General features: G+C 52.8%; 9 protein-coding genes across 9 annotated transcripts; 6 read left to right on the top strand and 3 right to left on the bottom strand.

Annotated features, from left to right (window-relative positions):
• Positions 1-3,166: 3,166 nt before the first annotated feature.
• CLUP02_10036 (uncharacterized protein) lies at positions 3,167-4,032 on the top strand (the record flags this gene model as incomplete). The annotated part of the gene is made up of 3 exons (XM_049289012.1): positions 3,167-3,538; positions 3,696-3,800; positions 3,889-4,032. The coding sequence occupies 3 exons, from the start codon at positions 3,167-3,169 to the stop codon at positions 4,030-4,032; spliced, it is 621 nt and encodes a 206-aa protein (XP_049146156.1).
• An 858-nt stretch (positions 4,033-4,890) lies between these two features.
• Positions 4,891-6,914, bottom strand: CLUP02_10035 (uncharacterized protein; the record flags this gene model as incomplete). The annotated part of the gene is made up of 4 exons (XM_049289011.1): positions 4,891-5,576; positions 5,627-6,138; positions 6,187-6,451; positions 6,509-6,914. 4 exons carry the CDS (start codon positions 6,912-6,914, stop codon positions 4,891-4,893), a joined length of 1,869 nt encoding a protein of 622 aa, XP_049146155.1.
• Positions 6,915-8,240: 1,326 nt separating this feature from the next.
• CLUP02_10034 (uncharacterized protein) lies at positions 8,241-9,138 on the top strand (the record flags this gene model as incomplete). Its single annotated transcript, XM_049289010.1, has 2 exons — positions 8,241-8,459; positions 8,512-9,138. The coding sequence occupies 2 exons, from the start codon at positions 8,241-8,243 to the stop codon at positions 9,136-9,138; spliced, it is 846 nt and encodes a 281-aa protein (XP_049146154.1).
• Positions 9,139-10,571: 1,433 nt separating this feature from the next.
• On the top strand, positions 10,572-11,159 carry CLUP02_10033 (uncharacterized protein; the record flags this gene model as incomplete). Its single annotated transcript, XM_049289009.1, has 2 exons — positions 10,572-10,617; positions 10,972-11,159. The coding sequence occupies 2 exons, from the start codon at positions 10,572-10,574 to the stop codon at positions 11,157-11,159; spliced, it is 234 nt and encodes a 77-aa protein (XP_049146153.1).
• A 492-nt stretch (positions 11,160-11,651) lies between these two features.
• On the bottom strand, positions 11,652-12,023 carry CLUP02_10032 (uncharacterized protein; the record flags this gene model as incomplete). Its single annotated transcript, XM_049289008.1, has 1 exon — positions 11,652-12,023. The coding sequence occupies one exon, from the start codon at positions 12,021-12,023 to the stop codon at positions 11,652-11,654; it is 372 nt and encodes a 123-aa protein (XP_049146152.1).
• Positions 12,024-12,563: 540 nt separating this feature from the next.
• CLUP02_10031 (permease) lies at positions 12,564-16,310 on the top strand (the record flags this gene model as incomplete). Its single annotated transcript, XM_049289007.1, has 12 exons — positions 12,564-12,740; positions 12,791-12,880; positions 12,932-13,028; positions 13,074-13,167; positions 13,219-13,686; positions 13,733-14,213; positions 14,270-14,394; positions 14,442-14,752; positions 15,050-15,068; positions 15,167-15,276; positions 15,330-15,343; positions 15,390-16,310. 12 exons carry the CDS (start codon positions 12,564-12,566, stop codon positions 16,308-16,310), a joined length of 2,907 nt encoding a protein of 968 aa, XP_049146151.1.
• Positions 16,311-16,975: 665 nt separating this feature from the next.
• On the top strand, positions 16,976-18,070 carry CLUP02_10030 (uncharacterized protein; the record flags this gene model as incomplete). Its single annotated transcript, XM_049289006.1, has 2 exons — positions 16,976-17,465; positions 17,556-18,070. The coding sequence occupies 2 exons, from the start codon at positions 16,976-16,978 to the stop codon at positions 18,068-18,070; spliced, it is 1,005 nt and encodes a 334-aa protein (XP_049146150.1).
• A 1,253-nt stretch (positions 18,071-19,323) lies between these two features.
• On the bottom strand, positions 19,324-20,211 carry CLUP02_10029 (uncharacterized protein; the record flags this gene model as incomplete). Its single annotated transcript, XM_049289005.1, has 1 exon — positions 19,324-20,211. One exon carries the CDS (start codon positions 20,209-20,211, stop codon positions 19,324-19,326), a length of 888 nt encoding a protein of 295 aa, XP_049146149.1.
• Positions 20,212-21,182: 971 nt separating this feature from the next.
• CLUP02_10028 (tRNA (Adenine-N(1)-)-methyltransferase) lies at positions 21,183-22,686 on the top strand (the record flags this gene model as incomplete). Its single annotated transcript, XM_049289004.1, has 3 exons — positions 21,183-21,270; positions 21,335-21,570; positions 21,667-22,686. The coding sequence occupies 3 exons, from the start codon at positions 21,183-21,185 to the stop codon at positions 22,684-22,686; spliced, it is 1,344 nt and encodes a 447-aa protein (XP_049146148.1).
• Positions 22,687-22,929: the final 243 nt, after the last annotated feature.

Raw genomic sequence — 22,929 nt, 5'->3', positions numbered from 1 at the left:
CTTAGCCTCGCAGCCTAAGGCTAAGCCACAGGGCCCACAGGGCCCTAGTGCCCACTGCCGTAACATTCGGAATTAGTTTAGAAATAGTTTAGAACGACTTTAGAAAGTATTATATACCGTTCCTTATAATACTTTAATATCTTTTAAATATAAATTACGTATATTAATATAGTATATAATACCTTTTTTACTTATTTCTAAATACCGTATTAATTAATTATAATATATAATTTTTATACTATAATTTAGTAATTATTTCGTTAGTTTTAGTACCTACTTATAGTAGCTTTAGTAAAGATTAAAATAAGTAGTATTTTAAAAGTTTTATTAAAAAGGTTCTAAACCTATTTAAAATAAGTTTAGAAATAGTTTAAGAAAAGTCTTACCTCTTCTTATTTAAATAGACTACTATTTTTAGAAAATTCTTAGAATATATTAAGATTATTTCGTACTTATTAATTAAGATAATAAGAATTAAAAAGTAGTATTAATAATTTAAGTTCGGGGAAAATACCTATATTATTTAGCGAATTTATTAAAGCTATTCTAAATAGGTTCCGAATCGGTCCTAAACCGATTGAGAACTATTTTAGTATAATTATAATTTCTATCTAAGGTATATAAGAGGAGAAGTTAAAAAAATTTTATTTTAATATATAGCCCGTAACCTAACCTATAGTATACGAATAAAAAGTTGAAAATATGTGGGGTAGTTAGCTAACCCCCCCCCCCCCATAGGTCAGTTTACCTGTGTTCACTAGAGAAGATAGAGTAGATTGCCCGAGTACCATTCCATTCCCAATTCCCACGCAAACCCACTTTCCCAGCCCAGTGGGTTTCTGGAGAAAAAAGATCCCACGCAATCCCACAAAGCCAAGTTGGAGGGGAACCTTGGCGGCCCGCATGCAGGGGCATACAGGGGTGTTCATTACCGCATGTACTTTTGAAAGTCGACCTGATTGACAATCGCGCACCTCGTCCTCGGATAATGGCTGCGGGAATAACAGAGAACGATGGAAGAGCGTGGGGGAAGTTGGTAACTTGGCGATGCCTTCTCGGGCGGATTTGCTTCCCCGAATCTTGGCTTCGATGCAAGGGATCACCTCGAGCTCGCCGTGCTCTTCCGTTGCATCTCCACTGGTTTGTTTGCTTGCGTTGGCTAGAATGATGCTGTATTAATCACCATGGTCTCGAAGCTAGAGGTGATGTTGGTTTTGGAGTGTTGAACTGGGCGGGTTGCTTCATCTCGCCGATTCGCAATATTCCCGCCAACATAGTTTAGAAGTGACTGCCCTTGCTATTGGAACCCCTCCTTCACCTGCTCTTCTCTGCTCTGCTCTGACGGTTTGACAAGCATTTCAATCCTTGTCGCCCTACACCCCCAACATCACACTATTACTCTATACGTACATGATAGACACCGCGGGCTCAGGACGGTTCCTGGCCCGTGGAGGAACCATCAAGACAAATGGCAGCTTCCACCAATTTAGTGTACCAAACGACAAGAAATGCCGCGGTCGAAGATCTGATCCTCATCGAGAAACGGGACTATTGATATCCATTCTCTAGTGTAAGAAGTCGCATGCAAGACGATGCAGGCATGCAGACAGTAGCACTGTAGCAGTCAAAATTCCCCGAGTCCCGACGAAGCAACATTTGACGATACCACGGTACCACGGCACTTGCTCTCTCGAATGGTAAACCACTCCCGACGATCCCGTTTCATCTGCCGTCACGGTTGCTTTCTGGGGGGTCTGGATTACACGATTTCCGAAATGCATGTCTAAGCTACGGTGGGACGGGCCCAGCTTTGGAAATTTTCGTTTTTACGTGGCTGATTTTTCTTCCCGCGTGCTGGTGGAGGCCGAGGATCCGGACGTAAAGTGAACCCGCGCGCGCTTGCATTCATCGTGATAACTTGTGTGGGCACGCAGGATGATGGTGCCCTTGCATCTCCTGTGGCCGTCATATGGCCGTACCTCATTTGACATCCGTCGTTTCTTCTTTTTCGTCGATGACGATGTGACTCGAGCATTCAACGAGTTAACGAGCCACCAGACCCGAGACACAAACTCAGATAAAGCAATGACGGTTCCCAGACGGCCCGATGCAATATGTATGGATATGTTCGCCCTGCAGCGTACCTGCAGCAAAAGCATCGCGCGGGCCGCGGATCACTACATAATAATAATTACAATCACAAGATTAACATCCCCCCAACTTCAGAGATAACGAAGTAGTGGCGGGATGAATACCGTCTGCCCGAGTCCCGAGGCAAAAAAAAAAAAAGAACAACAACAATGCCAGATACACCCACATGCCAATGAATGCCGGTACGGTCGAGTCCAAGTCAGCCCACCCCTTGCCCGCCGACTTTTTCTCAGTCTCTCTCAACGGTGATGAAGATCTAGGGCGTTCTTCAACGGCAGTGGCTGCTCCTAGCAAGCCCTGTTTTTTTTTGGGACTTTCTTACCAGAGGTACGTCAAAGCGCAAGAAGTACCGCAGGTTTGGGGACGCAACACGTGTATGTGCCTTACAAATCGTATGACTGCTTTTTTTCTTTTTCTTTCATCTCTGTGGCTATCCGTAATCACTGTATTGCCCTGGTGCGGTTTGGCTATACAACGGAAGAATCGGGCTGTACACTCGCCCTTCTCGTAGGTAGATACGTTTGCTAATGTCCTTTGAGGAGATGGCACGAGTGTGACGGAGCGAGGTCGGATTTGAGAAGATGCTGATATCCTGCAAACCGATATTCTTGCCCAAGGCCGACTCTAGTACTACATTTCGCTCTAATGCTCATTTTCCCTCTGTCGGAGTGAGGTGTAGATTGCTTAGCTTCATATCTTCCATCCAGACTTCCACGCGATGTAGTCTTTATAGAAGCATTTTAAGTCGAGGAACTCGATAACCTTGTTCAACGTGGATATCATCGTGGAAAACTTATCGTCAACTCCGTTTTCGAAACCTTTGCATGTGTATTAATGGGTAATATCTGCCCCCAAGTGACACCATGTGCCGCGAATAGTAACTCAAGGTTGGCAAACCGCTTCAGCCCGCAAAGGTTGAGCAGCCGTCGCTGTTCACGATGGGGTATGGTTATTACAGACAGAGACCTTGAGGAGATGCAGACTTTTCCTTCCATATCTTTGATATACTCGTGACATGAAGGGAAACCATCAAACCCAACACATACACATCGCATTTACAAAATATCAGACAACATCAACTTCCTCTTCCAATATCAACTGCGACAGACATCATCCCACCAGCTTTCATCCCACCCCAACTTCGAATACACCTACCCTCTTCAAAAGTATACCTCCATCACTCCCCTCCATGATGCCGCTCTTCGCAACTTTCCTAGCCGTCTCCCTAGTCAGCCTCTACACAGCGGGTTTCGCCACAATAATCATCTGCGATAACAACGAGATGCAAACCTCCAAACAGGAGGAGAAAATTGAGGAACTCCTCGGGAAGAGAGAAGATGAGAACGAGGTACTTGACGAGAAGAGAAGAGAAGATTTCAGCCCTGAGGTACTACGAACCCCCGACCCCTTTCTTGTGTTACTCAAGCTTGATAAGAGCCCTTTGCGCTAACATTAAAGAAAAAAGATTACGACCATGAGACGGGATGAATACTATTCTGAGGATACCTACGAGTATAGAGATTATCAAAGCTCACTTTCGGAAGGAGAGTGGAGATATTGAGCGGACAGGAAATGACGAGAAGAAATGCGTTGAATCCAAAACAAGTCGGTCAGCAATAAGCATGTTGTTCATCATTAAACCTCTTCGCGTCAGTTAATATCTCTCATCTTTCCGTTGATAAGAAAGCAGGGTGGGATGGATAGAAGACGAGCAGATCACAGTGCCTTCAGAACTAGGCAAACTTACGTTCATTTCTTTCGTGTTTCAAGTGTGTCGACTGTCCTTCCTCCGGCCCCATGAGCCACTACCTACGCGCACCTCCAAATTCTCATCTTGACATCATTCAGCCGGCAGAGTACGGCCTCCGACGCCTAGCATAAGACACCAACTCTGTGGTCCCGACCCTCCACTGTATACCAGAATCAAACTCTCCAAAAGTTTCCCGCGATGTAAGAAACGAAGTGGATAATGCGGGGAAGACGGGGCCAGGATGAGCCCTCAAGCGACGGTTCGTCTCAACACCAGGGTCCCATCATCGTGGAGCCCTCTAAAGATGGAGATCGATTCCTGAACTTGATGTGCGGGGGGGATGCTGGGAAACACTCTGCCCGGTAAATCCGAACTCATCTGGGGTTGCCTTCATAGCCGAAATGAAAACCAAACAAATCTGCCTGCTGCTCTTCTCTTTCGACCTGTCAAATTCAGACACATCATTAAATATTCGAGTCATACGGTCAAATGTCAAGCACAAGCTTCGGGAACCTCGCCGGATACGTTTCACACTCAAAGGTTGGCAAGTCTGTTCCACGAGCGACATCCACCGACTGACATAGACTTCACCGCAATGATACGTGGTTCCAGTCTGTATAATTCTGCTGCCGACATTGGGTACTCTTGCAAAGTAATAAATACAGCTGATTCCAACGTATAGTGGCAGCGCCTTCTTCCGTAATGCTGCGGGCCCACCCGGCCTCTCAGAAGTTCCCAAGAAGCCTGATAAATGAGAGCACAGCGGCATACATAGAAAACCACACCGTGTCCCGTTGGATCCGTTTCCCAAGCCGATATGTAAAGCAAGTGGCTCTGTCGGCCATCCAGGGGGGGTATTGTGAAAGAAATCTGGCCTCCAACGCCGTACCGAGGGAAACACCTCTGCTCCCTCAAAGTGACAAAAACATTCCATCCGTTCGTTTTTGGTTCGCGAGAGAACCAACCAGTTTGAGACAGAGCGACTATCATCACGCTTCTTTGACCGCCTCGATGATGCTGTACTCCCACGCTGTTTTGAGCTGCTCACACTCTTCCACAATTCTGGGGTTCTCCCACCACCACTGATCTGCAGTAATGTACTGTCCCCATACTTCCCTCCACAGCATGCGGCCGACGATACTGCGGAGCTCTTGCTTGACAGCCTTATCTGCAAGCACCTCGGCATCGGTCGTGGCCGTGTCTGGTCTGTCTGTTGGTGGTATGGCGGAAAACCTCACAGTGGTGATGGTACTGCCTTCAGCACGGAGGGAAGCATCTGCTAACCACAGAGGGAAGAGTTTGCTTGGGTTCATGCAGCGGAAGTTCTTCTCGAGGTTGAAGATGAGGTTTTCCTCAATCCACGAACGCATCAGAGGACCCAACGTACTCGTGACGGGAAGGGGGTCGATCAACGTAAGGTGAAAGGCACCACCGGCAGCGAGGCACCGGTGAACATTTTTGAGAAGACTGGGAACTTCAGGCGATGGCAGAAGCGCCGGTAGTGCCAACGAGTAGACTATGCCGAACAGAGACGGGGCCACTGGGAAGGCCGATGGCGAAATGGCAGGTACATTAACCGGGTGGATATTTGGAAAGAGTGTGTGAGACAGCGGCGATGAAGCCAGATGGTACACTTGCTTATTGAAGTGGATGGCGGCCAGGTATGAGGTTGTTGCTGTGCAAGTTAGTCGGAGTGACGAAAAGTTGAGTTTTGCCCCTACTTACCCTGAGTCTCGTAAAGCGCGAGGACCTTCTTCGCCTTGGCAGGAGTAATTTTGTTGGGATGAGCCTTCGCTTGGTCCACCTCCACTGGCTTGTCCATGTTGTGCAAAGAAGAAAGCATCCATCTCTTCTTTTCCATCTCAAGCTCCTTGTAGAGGCTAGCATCGGTGGTCTCGCCCCAAACCTCTTTCAACCGCAAGAGGCGAATGCTATGGCTTGCAGCGGCCATTCGCCTGATCTCACGCTGCATCCCATTAAGATCCATGGACATGGCACATGCGGCATCGAGCTCTGGTGTCTCTTCAATGACCGCCTCAATCATTGGCGTTCGCACTTCCGGAGGTGGACCACAGTCCCAGGCATCTGGTGGTCTCCAGGAGTCTGGGTTGTTGGGCTTGAAGGCCATGGACCATGAAGGAACTCGCCGTAATGAACGCTGCGGACTAGAATGTCCAGGAAAAAGGTTGACAGGCGAGTCGAGCATGGCCGGTGATATCATGGCTGTTACCGCCGGCCTATATCTTGTCAGTGACGATGCTGTAAGGGGATTGCGAGGTACTTACTGCGCCGCTGGAGAACGTGGAGGTGTTGGGGGCTCCTCCTTGACTGGCTCAGCTGTGATGGTTATATGAGAGATCATGCCTGAGATATCGTTTTCTATCGTACGAGGCAGGATGGTGACCTCTGTGCTTTTGGTGATAAATGAGGTTGGGCCGAGGGTCTGCACGTAATGTTCCCTCTTTGCCGACGTCGACTCGGCGACCGATGTATTGCATGGGGATGTCGGACCACCCATAGAGGTGTCTGTCCACTTAGAGAAAACAGAGTCTAGGAATCCTGAATATCAGTGAGCTGTGGCAAGCTTGTGGAATTGGGCTTGTCTACCTCTGTTGGATGAGATTGGTGAGCTCTGCTGTGACTCGACAGAATGCTGCTCTTGCGGCATGTAAGTGCGGTCGACCGTGGTGACGGGGCTACATGGGAGCTCCGTGGGTAGTGGCGGTGGCTCCGAGACAGCTGACAATAGCGAGCCTCTGAATGTGCTATCGATGCTCGGGGCTTTGAGAGCGTGTGTGGTGGATGTTTTGGTGCTCGATGGTGTCAGTGTCCTCTTAAGACTCCTAGATCCGAAGAAGCTGAACGGTTTGTTGTCGGACGATGAAGAGCTGCGAGTGGACATGGAACTCCTAGATACTCTGGTCTTATCCTTGTGCTCCCGCTCAACTGCTTTCCTCTCGCGGTGCTCCTTCCTAGACTCCCTGTCGGGGTCCGTCCACACGACTTCCCACATTGCGAGTCGTTTCTCGTCGGTCCAAACGAGAGACGTGTGTTGCAATAACGATCCGAGTGGCCAGGTGAGGTGTTAGGGATGCTGTGAATACACGGCCAGGCGGCTTTGATGCTGATTGAGACGCCAAATTGTGAGCTTGAACCGGCCAATCAATCGCATGCCCGAAGTTCGGAAAACGGCGTGTTGCTGAACGTTTGGGCCCTGTGGAGGCTGAGGTCGTAATCCGTCCGATGATTCGCGTCGTAGAAGTGAGTGAGGATGAAGTTAAGATACACTTGCGGTCGGCAGTAGGAAGTCGCAGGGGTGAAAGGTTGAAAAGCTGCGATGACCGACAGCCTGGACCATGGAGGAGAGCCGGCGAAGGTTGAATAGGGGGGAGATGCAAGAAATCGGATTGACGAGAGTGCCGTCTCGAAGGGAGGGAAGATTCGACAAAGTGAAAATGGGAAGCCGACGTCGGCAGGTGGTGTACGGAGGAAGTTGAATGTGTTGGTTGGCCAATTCCGAGAAAAGATGGCAGGAGAAGAAAGGGCAGTCACGATGTGGCAGAGGCAGGTGCAGTTCTGATTGAGAAGGGCGCTAGTGTATCAGGAGGACCACGCGAAACCTGTATCAATCGGGAAGGCAGGAGACGTCAGGTATAGAATGGAAGCCGGGGGAAGGAAGGACCGAGGGAAGACGAGGATGAGGGCGAGGACGCGGACGCGGACGCGGATGCAAAGATGCGGTATGCGAAACTGCAGATAGATGGCAGTTGACAGTTGACGTGCACGAGCGTCGCTTCCGGTTGTCGTCGTGCTTGTGCGGCAGCTGCAGGAGATTCGACACGCGCCGCAGATGCGAAATGCAACGTGAGGGATGATAACTCCAGGTCGAGATCCGGTGCGGCCGACGACAACAACCTATGGATTTGGGAGTATGAAGTGCGCAACCTACAAACGGGCCAGCCTCTCGGTACTTGATGAAGAATAGAAACAAATGACACAAGAGCGGGAAGAGTGCGTCAGAAGAGAGTGAGTGGCCCGTTCCGAGAGATTTGTATTTGTACAAATAGGTAATTACTTTCTCTCTTCCAACAGGAACCAGGTTCGACAGTGTGTGATCGTACGTGTCCGTCTGATTATGTACCGTGCTATGGATAGGACCAGGACACCAGTTGATACTGTTGGGCAAGCAGGTTGGTTCGCAAGCCGAGTCGGCGGTCGATCAAGCTCCAGTATGAATTTGTGCTCCCCGGCTTGTCCATATATCGAATTGGGACTAACACAACCGGCTTTCCTTGAACCCCCTTGGTCTTGGCTCCCCTCTCAATCTCGCCGATAGCCCATGCAGTCATCTGAGATTTTGTGGCGTCCTGCCGGTCATGGCCCTTGGGCCCCCCATCCATCTGGTCGTGCTGGTTTAGAATCATTGGACATTGATCGGCAAGTGTTTTTCATTGTCTCAATCCGTCCTCCTCCCGCGTTGCTTATTCCACCACCACCAGACAAGGGCGTCCCAGCCGGCATCGTCAACTTTGCCCTCGCTCACAGACAAGAAGTGACTGTACGCCCGAACTGCCAGTTGCACCAGGCACAACAGCGGCGACTTGTGGCAGCCAACGTCAACGGGACGCAACGCGCCGTGCCACATTGGTGGAGGAAATATTGAGATGAATGCTCTTCTTCACGAACCGTTCCGAACCGTCAACGGGTTTCGCATTGTCAAACAGCAGAATTCCATTGCCCGGCCTCCCTTGACTCCAGGCACGTTGCGACCCTCATTCTTGGCCAGAATGGAACGCAAAAGGGCAGGCAGACCAGGACATGCTCATTGTGTCCTGCCTTACTGCCACTGCCTCGAACACTCCAAGACGGCGCCCATGAAAGCTTTCAGCGAAAGGGACGGTGCGAAGCTTACGTTGCCGACCACATGGCAAAACCCATTGCTATCTTTGGGGGCTGTGGACTATCGACAAGTTCGCGCGTCGAGCTGCGTCTTTGTGGAAACTAGCCGCATCTTTGGAATCCAAATTGCCTGGTGCACACCATTCGTGCTGGACGAAAGTGAGCTAGACATGCGATGGGGAAGCATCGGGGCCGTGTTTGCTTCCGTTTTTGCAAAGTGCCCTCGCACCATTGAAGACAGCTGCAAGCTGCCTTCTCGACTCAAGGCGGTGCTCCTCTCGATCCGCAGCGAAGCGGCAAGACCGGCGGGGAAGCCGTCGTACAGAATCTCTCCATGAGTCCATGACAGACGCGGTCGTGCCGTCTTCAGCTGTCAACTCTGCAGTCTGGTGGCTCTGTAGGTCCCGGCAGACCGTCTTGCGGAAGGCATCCGGTCAAGTCGTCCGGGGATGTCCATGACCCCGGCGAGAAAGTGACGATCCGGGCGATATGGTGGCATTGCAGCCTACACAGTACCCGCTCGAAGCGGATTCCAGAGACTCGGACCGGCAGACCGCTTGTTGGGAGCAGAGAGCAGACGATGAGACGTCGTGGATGTGTTTGTGAAGGGGTCCAGGGGGCCACTGGTCTGGGCAAACGTCAACACTTGAGCAGGGGCTGATAAGTGGCTAGCTGCGAAGCCACGGCGGTGGCATCGTAGTCCGATGTTTGGTGTTGGCGTTGGAAGACTCGCAAGACTCAACCCAAAGGCTAAGGCAAGAGCGAGATGGAGTGCAAGGCAGGGAACGAGGGCCACTGGGATGTCGTCTGCAAGGTGGAAGAGTCGGGATCACAGATTGGATTCAGGGCGCGGGTGGATCTGCAGGGAGACGGCAATCCGGGGCAGGGCCACCCCTGAGGTCTGCCAGATCTAAACCGTCTTGGGGGACAAGGTGGTTCGTGAGTGGTCAGGTTCCAGCTTCCCACTGCAGCGGCGCCGCTAGGGGGCCCGTGTCAGGGGACTTTGCAGTCTGCGGGGCACGTCCTGGCGGCCGTAACTGCTGGCAAGCCTACTCTAAGGCACCTTAGTAGCCCAGGGACCACTCACGACTCAGCGATGGCATCGTCCGGCCAAGCCCAATACGCCCAGGTGCGCCGCGGAGCGATCCATGCCACCCTCCACTATCCTTTTGGCGGCTCACTTGGCCACTTTAAGCGAGTTTGCCAACCAACGACAATGGAGAGCAAACATTCTTGCCCTTTGCTTATTCCAACAAAGACCCAATCCAACGAGGTCTCAAGCAGGTCCCAGCTCAATTCCAGCCAGAGTCAGAGGGCCTTTGTGGTCTTTCCACTTCCCGTTTGTGCCATCCAGAAGAGTGTCTTGACTCTCGAGCCCTTTCTAGATGCGGCATACCTTACCCCCAAAGGGCCCAGTTTGCCAACCATCACCTGCGACCAACTCGAAATTGCCAACGGGCCTGGCCACAAACATGTTCCAGCATCTCCTAACGGCCTACCGCTGAATACCGGAGGAAGATCGGATCACGATAGCTCCATCCCAACAAGCACGGAGCACCTCTCCCACATAGTTTGACATTTTGGCCACGACGCATCGGGCGTGGTCTAGGACCGACGTTAAACTCTCCGTAGTGCTGGACGATAAAGAAGCGAGCGAGCGAGGAAAATAGCGGCCTTTTGTAGCAGTGCATAATGCGTAGGCAAGGTACGACGTGCGTATGTCTGAGTCTTCCGGAGAACTGGCCAGTGAGGAGGGCTTCAAGTCAGACTGATGACGGCTGTAGCACACGCAAGGTCAGCCGCAAAAGAGCAAACAGGTGATAGCTAGGCAATGGTCAGCAGGGGCTGATGCGAGAGCAGAACATTGTCACAAGCTCAATCTCGGTACAAGGACGAATTTCCCGCATATGATGCAAAGCACCGGTCACCGACCTTGGTGGTCCTATCAAGGAGCTTCGAGACATGTCTCGCTTGCCAAGGTATACACTGCAGCGGCCGCCTGCAGGCAAGAAATTGCCTCATGGCTGGGTTTCCCGTTGTAATTGGTTTATCATCTGGAAAGACGGCAAAGCTGAGCGGCCAGATGAAGAAAGGGATAGTCAAGTAGGCCATTGGCTGCGGCTTGATCGATTATAGGGGACAGAGTCACGATGGCGAACGTTTTTGGATAGGCCTGGGCGATGGAGGGCTTGAGTTCAAGGCCGATTGGGCGGTCTCCGATGTTGAAGCTATCGCGACGGGGTCCGACATCGACGATAAGGCCAGGAAGCAGGCGACTCCAATGCCTCGTTCGGACAATGGCGTAGTTCTTCGGCAGTCCGAGCGGTTGAAGAGCAAGACTAAGACGCGCCTAACCTGACAGCTGGGTCGTAGGTTCGTGAGGCGTTGCGCACAGATGGAGTTCGTTTCTTGGGATATTCGAGCTAACGTGATGGATGGTATCGTTGCTCTCCCGAAAGTCTATCAGCTCGTACGAGAGCGTGGACTCGATATCAGTCGTGGCTTGAAAGTCTGGTGCGTAGGCATTGATGATGAGGGCCGGCTCGAAGCCCGTCGGCGAGGCCTTGTGGTGAATCAATGGATATGGCGTTTATCGTTGAAAAAAAAAAAAGGCGTCGTCGTCCGGCTTTGGGGGCTCAAGCTTTTTGAACATTCGTGGCGTCGAGAAATGGCCGGTTTAGGAGGAGCTCTCTCGCAATGTCCTTTGATGGCAGATTAGCACGAGCACCTCCACGTCCCGGTTGGCGAGTGTAGATCTCCCATGAGGCTAGCGCCTCGCGTCAACGTGGGAAGAGACAAGCTGCGGCTGATAGTGGCGGCCTGGAACTTCTCTCCTCCTCAGGCCTGGAGGCTAAACCCGCGATGTGGACTTCCCGCAAGACGTTCCCCACCTCCACGCGGCATTGGCGCAGTATAGGTTTTGCTGAGGAAAAGAAAGACTGGTACACCCTCTTTCACTGGCGTACCTCAGAAAGTGGCAGACTAAAGCAGGGTCAACTCGGTGAGGAAAGGTATCCTTCTCGGAAGAGGGGGGAAGAAGAGACATTGGATGTCGCCCAGGGGATGCAGGAGATGCATGTACCTCGAGGCTTGAGCAAGCTTGAGGTAGGTAAGGTAGGCAAGTCTGGTAAGGTATCGGTATGTAGGTACCTACGATGGGGTCGTTTGCAGGTGTGCAGGCGTGCAGTAGACATGGGCAGGAGCGAGCAAGGATATAATTCATCCTGCCACTTTCGCCCCTTCCACTTCCAGGTTCTTCCCTTCTCTAGGCATTCCATTGACCATTAACGCACCTTCACTTTCTTCTCCAACGGTGCATCTGCCTTCCCTTTCTTCTCCTTTTCCAAGACAGCTCTTTTATCGATCCTTCCCGCAGGATTCGGTCTCGTTGCCAGGCCGTTCCGGGTACCACCTCTTCCAAGTTCCGAATATTGGACTTGCCTTAGGTTCTCGTCACCTCACTTTACATTCCTTTCTTCCACTCAATCCTTCCCATCTCGGTTCCAACACCCGCCGGACCTCACTTCCAGGTTCTCCTGCGGCTTTCCTCATTCTTTTCCCTCCTGCCTCCTCGCCGATTGTGTGCCAACCACCTCCCGCCTCGCCTCGTACAGGACTCTGAGACATCTCAACCTTCTTCCTTTGTACTGAGTCCTGTACCACAACCTCCTCACCACTCGGGCCTCCCTACCACTCACTACCACCTACCTCTCCGAGTCGCCTGGACGCTCGTCCACCGACTCTCCTTCCTCCATCGCTCGCTATGAGCAACATGTCGACTCACTCCAACATGGAGCGTTTGGAGCCCGTCGAGTCGCCCGTTCGTCGATCCGCCATCGGCCGCAGATTCCATGCTATGTGGAAGGCTGTCGATCGCTGTGACAAGCGAATCTCCACGTCCACCTTTGGACGAATCTTCAGACTCGAGGGAAGCGGTCATGTATGTTTTCTCCCCCTGCCTCTGTTGCCAAATTCTCTAACCCCGGACAGCCTAAGGAGATACCCGATACATCATTCTTTAGGGAGATTCGCGCGGGAGTGACCACCTTTGCGACCATGGCGTACATCATCGCTGTCAATGTGAGTGTATATCCTTGACTGACTGTGAGGGTTATGTGCTGATCGGCCTAGGCAATCATTCTTTCGCAGACAGGCGGAACTTGTGAGTGCGACTTGGTAAACAGAGCCGACTGCGACAACATCGACAGCTACAAGGCTTGCAAAGAGAGTAAGTCGGCCGAGATCACGCAATGAGCCCGGCTAACCTTGCTAGATGTTCGTCTTGACCTGATCACTGCGACTGCTGCCATCGCCGGCCTCGCTAGCTTCATCTTTGGTTTCTTCACCAATCTGCCAGTGGCCCTTGCGTAAGTGTTTGTCTCGTATCCAAATCTGGCATTCACTGACAGACAGAACAGTCCAGGCATGGGCCTCAACGCATACTTCGCTTTCCAGGTCGTCGGCCCCAACGGCTCAGGCAACATTCCCTACCGTGTCGCCTTGACAGCAGTCTTCGTGGAGGGGCTCATCTTCATCGTCCTTGCTCTTACCGGAATGCGCCAGTGGCTTGTCAAGCTCATCCCCGCCACTATCAAGACGGCAACCGGCGTCGGTATCGGCTTCTTCTTGACGGAGATTGGACTTTCTTATTCGGCCGGAATCGGTGCCATTACTGGAGGCTGGAAGTCTACCCCGCTCGCCATCGCCGGATGCCCTGTTGAGATGATCGACCCGGACACCCAGATGTGTGCTGGAGGTATCATGTCGAGCCCCAAGATGTGGACGGCAATCTTCGCTGGCGGGCTTGTCACGGCCTATCTGATGTCATTCCGGGTCAAGTATGCTCTCATCATGGGTATTGCCCTGGTGTCCATCTTGTCCTGGCCGTAAGTCATCCGCACTCCATGACGCGAATATTGCTGACTATTTCAGACGCAACACATCCATCACCTACTTCCCCTACAACGAGGAAGGCGAGAATCGCTTCAACTTCTTCAAAAACGTCGTCACGTTCCATCCAATCCAGCACACCCTCAACGCCCTGGACTGGGATGTCACAAAGAATGGATCGCAATTCGCCCTGGCTCTCTTCACCTTCCTCTACGTCGACATCATTGACGCCACAGCCACGCTGTACTCCATGGTCCGTTTTTGTGGCGTTGTCGACCCCAAGGACGGTGATTTCCCTCGTTCTACCATTGCCTATTGCTGCGACGCGGCATGCATCTCCATCGGCTCGCTGTTCGGTTGTTCTCCAGTCACGGCCTTCATCGAGAGCGGTGCGGGTATTGCAGAAGGTGGCCGCACCGGACTGACATCCATGACCACCGGCCTTTGCTTCCTCGTCTCCATCTTCTTTGCTCCCATCTTTGCGTCTATCCCGCCTTGGGCAACCGGTTGCACGCTCGTTCTGGTAAGTTCCAAAAGGCCCCAAAGGTCTCGAGAGGTGTCCTGGTCTAACTGTCGCAGGTCGGCTGCATGATGATTCGTCAAATTACCCAGATCAACTGGCGCTATATTGGCGATGTTCTTCCATCCTTTGTCGTAATGACTTTCATTCCCTTCTCGTACAGCGTCGCTTACGGCCTTATCGCGTAAGTTGTTCTCATGACATCTCTCTGACCATGGCTGACCATCCTAGGGGCGTTTTCGTGTACACTGTTCTTAACGGCCTGATCGCCTTGACTGTCTGGCTGTCTGGGGGTAGAATCGAGCCCCGCGAGTACGATGCGAAGGAATACTGGTCCTGGAGAGGCTCTGGCAAGAAGCCTTGGTTTGTGCGTGCTGTCCGCAACAGCTGCTTCAGCAACGGCGACAACGACAGCAAGCGCCAGTTTAACATGCAGGACGACCACGATAGCTCCTACGCTCCGGGTTCGCGCATGGGTTCATCGGACCAAAAGGAGGACGGTGTTCACATGGTGACGATCCCACAGCGGGCGGTCACGCCGCGTTCCGTGCACTAAAGAAAAGTACTTGGTCTAGGGTTAGATTCTTCATTTTCTGTTACCGGGGAGGCGATTTTCTTGCGAGAATATTGTGCCAGGTCTACTGGCTATATCACTTGAATCAGCTGTCAATGATTGTAGATAGCAACAATGAGACACCAGCTTTGAATTAATTCCTCTGCCGTAATGGTGACATTGGTGGTCTGCGAGTAAAGTAAGCCTTGAGGGGCATTGAGCTTGGAGAGTTGGGTGCCCCGGCGAATCTTTGACCCTGGTCCCGTTCCACCGCGCCCCACCACAGCTCCGACCTTGCGTCAACGGTCAGCGCTCCGTCCGCAAACATGAAAGCTTCAATCTCCAGCTTACCAATTCCAGTCCGATTGCGAAATCCGATTTGACTGCGACGCAAACCACTTAGCAATTACGACGTCTTGCAGAACACTCAAAAAGCTCAGCGACCAACCTCCACCAAGTCCACCAGTAATTACCCCTCCTCCGCCTCCAAGATGAGTGGTGGATGGAATACCAGTATGCGGCTCCCGAAAGAAGCTCCAGCCTATTGTGCTTGCTAACCGTTGCAGTCGAGTCCGATGCAGTACGTCACTTTAACGAATTGAAATAGCACCAGACTAACCGTCCAGGGCGTTTTCACCTACCTGCTCGAGAACCTCGGTGTCAAGGGCGTTCAGTTTGAAGAGCTGCTCACGCTCTCTCCTGATGAGCTAGCGCCGCTGCAGCCAATCTACGGCATTATCTTCCTCTTCCGCTACCCTTCCGAAGGCCTGCCCGCGCGGCCAGCAGACTCCTACGACCGCGATGCCGCCGAGAGCCTCTTCTTCGCCCAGCAGACGATACAGAATGCCTGCGGCACGCAAGCGCTGCTGAGCGTCGTTCTTAACAAGACCAACGAGGTGGAGATTGGCGAGAAGCTTGGCGAATTCCGTGAATTCACCATGGTTCTGCCTCCCGAGTTCCGCGGGGAGGCACTCAGCAACTCTGAGCTGATCCGCGATGTACACAACAGCTTCGCCAAGAGCAGTCCCTTCGTCGACGAGACGCAAAAGACGGGCGAGGCCGAGGATGCCTTCCACTTTATCGCCTACACGCCCATCAATGGCAAGCTGTACGAGCTGGATGGACTGCAGCCTGCGCCTATCTCTCACGGCGCCTGCACGACCGAAGAGTTTCCAACCAAGGTGACGCAGGTCCTCCAGGACCGCATGCTTACGTACGCCAGCTCCGAGATTCGGTTCAACGTGCTGGCCATGGTACGCGACCCGAGGATTGTCGCCAAGGAGATTGGTGATTCCGAGACCTTGGAGCGAGAAAACGAGAAGCGCCGCAACTGGAGATTCGAGAACGCTCTGCGTCGACACAACTTTGTTGGCTTCGCTGGCGAGGTCCTGAAAGGTGTTGTCGCGCAGAAGGTTGAGGGCGGCGATGCGGCATACGATGCCTGGATCAAGGAGGGCCTCGAGCGGAGGAAGAGAGATGAGGATGCCGTGAGATTGAGGCGGAAGATGGGTGGCGGCGGTGACGACGACGAAGAGATGATCGGTTAAACGTGTCAATGATACCATGAATAGAAGCGGGATTACGTTTGGGTTCATTTCGGAAAGATACCTATGGACCGTGATAGGAAATGAAGCCATCGAACACAACTTGAGTCTGGCCTGGAAGCCGACTTGACCATTTCTTTGGTTCGGTTCGTTTGCGTTGCTTTGCTTTGTGTCCCATCCCCAGATTATTCCGCGAAAATAAGTTTGTACTGATAAAGCTGACTGACGGCAGACATTTGGTGGGCACCGTCGCCTTTGTTAACAAATGTTCAATTCGCCCCGGATCAGTCCTCTCGAGGTTGGTTGAGGCTCTGTCTGCCATCCTCCGCGCCCACGCCTGTTCCCCGGCCCTATCTAGTGCTACATAGCAAGTCACTATCGCAGCCTTGTTGATCATAGACAGGCTGTCGATCTATCGTCTATCCGAGTCCTTTTAGCCTCGACATTGGTGAGCGGCCCGGAAAGCGAGAGCTGCTATTTTCACCCTTCATCCAGGGTCGGCTCGACAACCCTATTGTTTTCACCCTACTTCCCCGTAATGGAACACATATTAAGCCCTCTTTCACCACCAGATGGGCTATTTGATCTAGCTCTTTCCAGGTCAACTCACCTTTCACTTCCACCACTCAACACCGCCATACTTACCTGCCCATCCACACTCTGCAACGATGGGTAGAGTCAAATCAGAGCAGCCCACCGGCAAAAAGGCTCAAGCCAACGGCCGAGACCAGCGCGATCGCGGTGGCCATGGAAATGGACGTGTCCAGCAGGATCGAACGCATCGCATTCCCGCCCCGTGGTCCGCTCGCGATGATTTCGCCATGGGACGTGTTCGCTCCCCCGTCCCCGACCCCGCCCCCGAGCCTTGGGTCTCTGTGGGAGACCTCGACAGAAACCTCCAGAGGTGGATGAGAGAGGGACAGCGGGACGAGGTGCTGTCCAGATGGGGCCTGGGACCCGGCGAGTACGATATTCTCGAGGACCGCGTCCTCGCTGACATTGTGGCCAAGTGGCCCGACGCGACTGTCGCCCTGCTCTACGACAAGGCGCAGGAGGCCAAGGAGCACGTCTACCGCCACTTTGCGGGCCAGGGCAAAGTCCGCATCAGTCTCGAGGCGAGCGACTGGCTCAAGCTTGAGGGCTTGTGGAAGCTTATGGGTAGGTCTACCTATTATTGTTTTTGGAAGGGAGGTCTAGTCGTTGAAGTAGGGAGGAAAAACCGTTGCTGATATTCGAACTGCTTCGCAGACAAGGCTCACAGTCACGAGGAGCGCAAGTACCCTTTTGACTACACGTACGGCCAGATCCGCTTCTTCGACCGCGGTTTGATGGATAAGCAGTACGCCTTCTACTTCAAGAAGTACGAGCACGAGCGCGCCCGCGCCCAGGACGTCGCTCCGGCTGCCATCGCTACGGCTGCCACCGCTGCCGCCACCCCGATCGCTGCCCGCCCGATGTCGGTTCCTCCTGCCGCCGCTGGTACCTACCTTATCCGAGAGCAGGCGCACATGCCGACCGCCTGCATGGCGGCGCCTGGAGGTCCTCCTCTCGCTGCCCAGGGTGGTGGTGGTTGCTGTACTGGCAACCACGGTCCTGGAACCTTCGTCCCGATGGCTTCGCAGGGAGCCTGTATGATGGGAGGAGGAGGAGGAATGGGCCAGGCGGTCGTCCATGGAGGTACCGCGGGCACCTTCTACCCTGCGCCTCAGCACCATCACCATCATCATGGAGCGCAGCCGGGACCTGGCATGGGCTACTACTAAGTCGATCACGATGTTGGAGAAAGAGAGCAGGCTAGCAATCAACACTGGATGGGATTGATGTGGTGGGTTTGGTTTTCTCTGGATTCTACGTTGAAATGGATGGGTATGACTGATGGCACGCAGAAGGATGGAGGATGGAAGGATCGACTTTGTTCATAATCTGGTCGCGGCCATGGTGGATGAACGCAGTGGTATGTTGTCTAAGGGTAGTAACCGAATGAGAATATCCCCATGAATCGCAGCTGAAACTGTGCAAACTTGATCATGTGCGTCTACCACTGTGGGGGAGACTGTGGGCGGTGCCTGCCTTCCACTGACCCTGGCCCCCAGCTCCTTGTTACTCGATATGAATTACGCCCCCGTGAGTGATTTCATTATAAGTGTTCCCATCGTGAGTGCTTCCATCATAAGTATTTCCATCATCGCACCATTATTCATCTATGTTTTGGTGGAGGAGACTGTGCAACGATGGCATTGCTATCAATAGCCGGCCTTCGTACGATCTCGAATCACCTCAAGTGTAAGACACCAGACGAAAGGTCCACGTCATCGTCCAGATAACTAGTCTCCGCTGTCATGTCCTTCTTCATATCACGCCACCAATCACCAGAAACTACCATGGACGAAGTGAAATCGATCGAAGACCGGCCACTTCCACACATGTGTAATTGGATCGCAGGGGTATGGGCTGTTGACGCACGTCGCAAATTTGTTTTCTACAAAAGGGATGAAATCATTACACTCCGCTTCGCAAAATGACATTCCAAGGCTTTTCTCATCTTGCTGAAAACACAAATGTGTAAGGGAAGGCTGACGACAAGCTACCAGGCCGCCAAATCGGAGACCGGGTATGTGGTTGCGACTTGTTAGCACAACACGTCGAAAGTAAGGCTGACTGCTCGTTGAACTTCGAAAATGGCGGTCGAGAGTACGATCAGTGTTCACGAAAGTAATTCTATCAACAGTAACGACAAGGGCAAAACTAGATAACTAAGCCCTCTTAGTGACAGATTATTCAAGTGGAAACTTTGAAGATGACCCGAACAACACAAACACAACTCGTAGTCTGCAATCGTCTTCCAAGTTTGACACCGAACGAACCGCAGAACGAAGACCAGACCTAAAGTTGACGTCTATAGCCAATTGACTCAAGCCTCAAAGGCAGCCATCGCCCGAATCGCCAGAACCTTATAGTCAGAGCAGCACTTCGGAGTCTATTCCGACAGAGCTGGGGAGTCCTCGTCGAAGCGTCTCTACCATTGGACCTCTTCCGAGGTCTCGAACATGCCGCTCGATGGACTCGAAGCCTTCTTCTGGATCCCGTATCGCGTGTCGGGAACATCGGAAAACGGCAACCTGTTTTCGAACCAATCGGTCTCCGTGTACAAGTTAGGAGACGCCGGATATTGCTCCGCGATGTATGTCTTGATGAACTTCCGCGCCTTTCTCCAATTCAAGTCGCCGTGCGCCTTGGCTACGTTTTCCACGTAGCTGGTCAACTTCGACGGGGGCTGTCTACCCGGAATCTTCGTCGAGAAGTCGACGAAAGTTGAGATGCCCGGATACTCGGTCCATCGTGAGTTCTCGCGCGTCTCAAAGTCGAGAATACGGTCAATGTCGACCCAGTCCATGACGGCGAAGACGGCCGAGGTCTCATAGGGACACTTGATAATGGGACCGACTGATTTGCGGCCGTTGAAGAGTTGTCTCCATGTCTGACTCTCCATCTCCCGGTGCTTGTTCTCGATCTCGTTCGAGTATGGGGCGTAACGCGTGACGATGTAGTCCTTGGCCATGCATTTCCACTTCAGACCCGCTGCTTTATGCCGTCCGTCAATGCGGATGAGGGACTCAATCTCATGGCGGCCGTATTTGACTGCGTCCAGGGCAGGGTTCATCAGATCTGAAAGAGGCCAGTAGACGGACTCGGCACAGAGGTGATGAAGTCTCTCAGCGCGGTTTCGCGTTGCCGGGCTCATGAACCGTCCCGACTCATTCTCTGAGAGAATGTGGGCCAGCCAGTCTGTCGCTTCCGCAGCCCTGGGAGACGGAAAGTCTCCCGACGGCTGCGGGGTGTATGCCAGGGCATTTTGGAGGCTGCCCATTCTGAAGTCGACGCAGGCGTTGTGTTGTGTGGCCATTGTAATGGATTAGAGTGGTAGATGGCGTCGTAAATGTATTGACCGGTTAAGACAAGAAAAGAGAATGGAATGATTGAGTGAAGATGAAAAAAGGGGTTAGATGAGAAGTAAGAGAATCGGAGCGCTACAGGGATAAAACCTGACTATATAAAAGATAGGAGGACTTTATCTCCATCAGGCATCTTGGATTTGGCCGAAGGGGTCGAATTGCCACATGAGAAAAGGGAGTATGTACATCTAAAAGGTGAACGAGCTACCGTCCCTGGCATCTCCGATTGCATTGCGAACACCTCGATGTTAGTGTTTGGCCCATGATTTGGTTCATGTCTTCAACTTCAATTCTGGGCACTGGCGATAGACAATACCATACATCTGACTCCCTGTGCTGGGTATGACAGCGCTCATCTTCACATAGCCAGTGGGACCAAAGAAGGGGATGTTGCACTCCCGAGGCTGAGATATTTGGACCGTTGTCAACGCCTGCCCGGCTTCTGTGAAGATGCAGAGCTAGAATGTGTAGATTTAGTACCGTCCAGACCGAGATTCTGATAGAAAAAGCGGGAGAGGGAGGAATTGGGACATAAGACGCTGCAAACGCTGAGATGGAACGTGAAGGAACTCTACCACGGGGATCCGGACCTTGGGTCAGACGTTGATAACGAACGTGAATGTCGTGACGGTTAGATCTTATATTCTCTCTATATATGGGAAAGGCAGTGATTTGGAGTTCCAAAATGGCATGCATTTCCAGAACCAGTGGCCACGGTGAAGTAAGACCAAGGCGATGGATAATTTGGGTGCTATCTGGAGGTTGAGTGAGGTCGAATTAAGATACGGCTACATAGATATCTGCCCCACTCTATGCGACAAGAAAATCATATTCATCAATGCAAATTTGATACAGGAGTTTCCCAAAACCCCTGCAAGCTCGTTCCGACAATAAGAAGATCGCGGAAAGCATCTTCATCACCATGCTATCGAGACGCATGCCATTGAGTCTTTTCAGGCGAACCAAACCGTCGTTGTGCCGCGCCTACAGCTCCAGCCACGCTATCAGAGGTGCGCCTCCTTCCAAACCCCATCTTCACTCCATCCTGGGTACATCAACTAACCCTCTGCGTAGAGCACGATGTAGTAATCCTACGCCAACGAGGGACCAAAGAGCCCAAATTCCACCTCTCGCCTCCTCTCCGAACGAACGCGGCGATCAAGCTTTCCTACGGTAGCAAAGTCAACGCCTCCGACATCATTGGCAAGTCCTATCTCGACTCGATCAAGGACAGCGGCGGCCGCAATGTGCGACTCCTCGAGGCGTCGCTCGGGCAATACGTCGCCAACTCCCCGCGCGTGGCGACTCCGGTATGAAACGACTTCTTCCCAGGACCTGAAATATTGAGGAACAAGCAAATTGGCCGACAAAGACTGAAACGCGCCATGCGGCAACCCTTGGGTTAGATCTACCCCCAGGACGCCAACCTCATTGTGTCCTTCCTCGACCTGAATCTTCCCGTGCCTGGTGAAGACCCGGACTTTGACGCCGGCCCGCCCGTCGAGATCTTCGAGGCCGGCACGGGCATGGGCGCGCTGACGCTGCATCTCGCGCGCGCGATACACGGTGCCAACCCGCCCTTGCCGCCACGCCTCCGTGACGCACTTTGTACAGCACCGTACGCGAGAAACACGCTCCGGAAGGAGGTCGCGTCAGATGAGACAGCGGAGGAGGAGGGGGAGAAGGAGGTACACAAGGCAGTACCGCACGCCCTCGATATCGAAGACCCGGAACTCGCGGCGCTGTACAAGGAGCACCTGTCGAGTCGCAGGGCGATCCTCCACACCTTGGACGTCAACCCGACATCGAGCCGGATGGCGCACGGCCTCGTTCGGCACTTCAAGAGAGGCCTGTACCTCTCCGACGTCGACTTCCACGTCTGCACGATCCGATCGTACCTCGCCTGGCGCCTCGCTCAGAACGGAGGCGAGGCGTTCCTCTCGCACGTGATCCTCGACCTCCCGGCCTCGCAGGACTACGCCGAGTTGGCCGTCAAGGCCCTCCAGCCCGACGGGAAGGTCGTCATCTTCTTCCCGTCCATCACGCAGATCCTCGACTTTGTCGTCTGGGCCAAGGACACGGAGCAACCGCTGGTGCAGGACCGCGTCGTAGAGCTGCAGACGTCGACGTCGGGCGATGACATGTTCCAGGACGGCACGGGCGGTCGGAACTGGGACGTCAAGGTTGTGAATATTCGCAAGGCGATTGAGAGGGGCGAGACGGGTGCGGCGGCGAGGGGGATCGTTTGTCGGCCCAAGGTCGGATCGCGAGTGGTCGGGGGCGGCTTTGTTGCGGTGTTTACAAAGCTGCCTCCAACAGCTGCCAAGCTAGAGGAGAGCGTGGATGAGGGTGTAGCTATTTCTGAGACTACATCTGTCCCCGAGACTGAGGTATTGCTTGAAAAGGAAACGCCAACAAGCTCATAAGGGAAGAGTCATCAACGGTGAAGCAATGGAGGGGGAGAGGGCGAGCTTCCCAGGTGTTCAGATCGCCTTTTCCCGTTCCTCCTGTAGGATACTTGTATTATAGATGTGTACGTTTAGGCGCCATCATAAACCCCATAGAGAAGAGTCACATAGGGACAACAAACATGTATACCTGAGAAAAAGAGAGGCCACCCCACTGAGATCCGGACGTCTAGCGGAAACAAGCTGATCCCTTAGGTTCTC

Source organism: Colletotrichum lupini, chromosome 5 (assembly GCF_023278565.1).
Source record: "Colletotrichum lupini chromosome 5, complete sequence".
Taxonomy (NCBI): domain Eukaryota; kingdom Fungi; phylum Ascomycota; class Sordariomycetes; order Glomerellales; family Glomerellaceae; genus Colletotrichum; species Colletotrichum lupini.
This window is presented reverse-complemented; position numbering and strand designations above follow the sequence as displayed.